Source organism: Myzus persicae, unplaced genomic scaffold (assembly GCF_001856785.1).
Source record: "Myzus persicae strain clone G006 unplaced genomic scaffold, MPER_G0061.0, whole genome shotgun sequence".
Lineage (NCBI taxonomy): Eukaryota > Metazoa > Arthropoda > Insecta > Hemiptera > Aphididae > Myzus > Myzus persicae.
Genome location: NW_019104361.1, coordinates 39,897 through 43,313, shown reverse-complemented (window position 1 = coordinate 43,313; position 3,417 = coordinate 39,897). Strand labels below are relative to the sequence as shown.

Here is a 3,417-nt window from a genome sequence, read left to right as displayed (position 1 = left end):
ATGATGAAAATAATTAAGTAAAAAAATTTTTTTAAATGCAAACAAAAATTGATAAGGAGTTGGATTAGTGTTGTTCCCATTTTGTTGTCTAAGTGTACAAAAAAGATTTTCAAGACAATCCTGATTTAATCTGGCAGTATATAAAACATAATTTTCTTGTTGGTTTAATGTTCTTGTTGCTTTTAAGTCTTTCCAAAGTAACAACAAGCCAGTTATGGAGACTAACCAACCATTAATGAATTTCATCCGGTTAGTAACATTAGTTTGTTCTTTTTTGGTATTATAATTAAATTTGTAAAAAAAGTCATACATATTATATTTTAAATTATCTTCTTGTTATTTTGTTTGTTTAAAGGGTCTATTGAAATTTTTTGAAGTCGGCCTTCTTGACGAGTTAAAGATATCAAATAGTTTGTCCATATTTTCGATAAAATCTATTGTTGCCTTTGCAGAAGAGTCCAATTTGTTATCAACAAGGTAAGTCTCCATGCCGGCTACTACACTTTGACTAAACACTTGTGCTGCCAAAAATACTTTCATTTTCTCAAATGGTCCAGGGAAAATATGAGAATGTGTTAATTTTTGGGCTGCTCTTAAATTACATTTACTGTCTTGTTCGAAAAATGATATCAAGTGTTTTTTTCAATCAAGTTATTATCAAATTTAAAATTGTGTTGAAAAAACATATTTCTTGTAGATTTTAATAAATGGGGAGGGTCAAATATATACATTATTTTATTTTCAGAAACTTTAAAAAAAGGTCGGGCTGGTGTAACATTAACATTTTTACTAAAATTAACAAAGTTAGAACCCATATCTGTAATAAATACTTTTACATTTAATCATATATCAAAAAGTTTGTGAATAGTTTCAAAAATTATATCCTGCAAGTCATATCCGGTACAACAACCTGATACTAAAAAGTATGCAATTGGTTGTTTCCAGTTTACATTTATTTCTCTAGCCATTAGAACAAATGCATACTTGGCAGGATTATATGTCTTTGTCTTATTTGTTTGATGGAACCTATTTCATCTGCACAGAGGACACATTCTTTAGCTTCTTCAGTAAAATATTTAATTTTATACTTAATAATATTAAAAAGAAAGTCATTCAAGCCTGGTATTATTTCAAATTTATGAGTTAGACGTTTTAAATTAGAAATTGATGGTAGTGAAAGAGTATTTAATACAAGTTTATAAACTCTAGGTCCTATAAAGTAAATATTTAATGCTTATTGTTTAATTTCATTATTATATCGATATCCTTCTTTTTATTTTTGTTTTAAATTAATTTGGGACTTGACAATAGTAAATAACCCAGGTGATAGATATTTTTCACTTAATTTTAAAAAATGTTCAACTGTATCGTAGTTAGATAATTGTTGACTAAGACTTACTATGTTTTTTTTTAAATGTTTTATTTATTTTTTTCCAGATAGAATCTCCATAGCCAGTTTTTGTTTCCTTGGTGTATTTGCCGATATGTATCCAGGAGTTTTACATGAAGAATCAGTTGTTGTGGTTGAGCTGCAGGATTCATTTGAAACATCAGAAGTATTCATAGACCCAACTAAATGACTTGATAATCCTTCAGTGCCTTGAATTGAACTACAACAACTACTTTGATTTTTTGAATTATCATCAAAATATTGTAGATCTACTCGTGTCGTCGATTGTAATTTAGCCAATTTTGATCTTTCAAATATTATTTCATCTAAAAATTGTGATTAAACAATGTAATTAAATCAAGAATTAGTTTATTGAGATCAAATTTTGATTTTGAAATTATTAAAATATTTTTAAACATGTTTCAATCATTTTATTATTTACTTACCATTAAATACTATTGGGATAGCATTAAAAACTAGTCGGTTTTTGGTTGTAGAGTTCAAAAATATTGAATCTTCAAAGTGATTGCCACATACCTTGTAACTATTTTTTTTTGATAGTTCTGCAGACAGATTTTCTGTACCACAATTGTTGATCCATATTGGTAGACGATCATCTTTTGGATATTGGAAAAACCTTATATTTCTAGCACTTGCTTTACTTTTGCAAAATTGTACAGAGCAACGCATTCCAGTTTTTTTACTGTCCATTTTTAAATTGTTTAGCAATATTAAATAGTATGTCGAAAAAAAAATTGTAAAACGTTCACACTTGGTCAGTGATCAACTAATAAGTCACATGGAAATCACACAAACAGCAACTAGAGGACAAGTTAACCTAAGGGATGTAAAAGGTCAGGATTACCTGAACATAAAGAATACAAGTCTAGAGAGGGTAGTTAATACGAATTTCAATGTTGGCGCCAGGTAAGAATCGGGACATATTTTTTACGTGTACCAAACGATATTTTATGCCTGTATTATGGTCACACTGATTTTGTCACGGTGATAATATTCATAGTTTTTGTTTACATCCTGAGTGATCTATCTGTTTTCATATAGTCTGTGGTTATATCGCATAGTGCATATATTTGAGTTGGACGTCACATCTCTTTTAAGATTGTTAGTTATTTTACGATCGTAAACTATCAAACGAAGAACCCAGAATATATTATCTGTACTAGTAAATGAATGTCTATAGCTATAGTATTTGATACATAATTTTAAAATAATTTAAAAATAATTAAGATACAGCAAGGTAAACAATTAAATACTTAATAGATTAGATTACACAAGACATTTGATTACTACAGTTACAGTATTGTGCCAGAAGTGCTTTCATAAATACTCAAAAACGTGCAAACAATTTATATATAAATTTTTTATACTGCGCTCAAATGGGTTATCCTCTCATACAAATGTAAGTCAATTACATTTTGTACTAGACTATTTAAATCATTATAGCAATGAAGAAAATATTTGAAAATCTATATTTGCACTTCATTTTGAAACTTGAATTCGATTTAAGCAGCCTACGATAAAAATTAAATATGTTTTTAGAACCTAATAAAAGTATTATTATTCTCCTGTAATAATTTGGGAAATTTTATTTTTATGATACGAATAATTTAAAAATACAAAATTATAGATCATTCCCGATGAATTTCCGGACTTAGGAGGTATTCCTCAGAAATGACTCAAAATATCCTTTAGCCTCCACCACCAAAAAAAGTGTGAGATCGAAGCTTATAGCTCACATTGGTATTAATTATGTTAGCTCCTCAGAAATTTGAATGGATTTCCGGCTATTCTTCTCATAATGGAAACTTTGTAACATCAAAGATCAAAGCAAACATATTTTTAAAAAAATGATTACTTACGAAAATCATCTGAAAACAAAATGTGGTTATAAATCATAAAATATTTTTAAATTTCCAGTTTTGGTTAAACCATATCATATTTATCGAGATAGCAAAATGTTATCAAAAATAAATTTAAAAAATTAAAACAAAAATGTATAATGCACA

At 27.8% G+C, this 3,417-nt stretch overlaps 1 protein-coding gene across 1 annotated transcript; it reads right to left on the bottom strand.

Moving 5' to 3' along the window:
- Positions 1 to 1,125: 1,125 nt before the first annotated feature.
- On the bottom strand, positions 1,126 to 2,597 carry LOC111041505. The gene is made up of 2 exons (XM_022325782.1): positions 1,837 to 2,597; positions 1,126 to 1,716 (listed from the first exon to the last, which is right to left on the bottom strand). The coding sequence occupies exons 1-2, from the start codon at positions 2,099 to 2,101 to the stop codon at positions 1,424 to 1,426; spliced, it is 558 nt and encodes a 185-aa protein (XP_022181474.1). The 5' UTR covers positions 2,102 to 2,597; the 3' UTR covers positions 1,126 to 1,423.
- Positions 2,598 to 3,417: the final 820 nt, after the last annotated feature.

Excerpts from the sequence above, each read along its gene's own strand:
- LOC111041505 (XM_022325782.1), bottom strand. The coding sequence starts at position 2,101 with ATGGACAGTAAAAAAACTGGAATGCGTTGCTCTGTACAATTTTGCAAA. Across the intron at positions 1,717-1,836 it reads TATCCCAATAGTATTTAATG|ATGAAATAATATTTGAAAGA; the intron begins GTAAGTAAATAA and ends CACAATTTTTAG.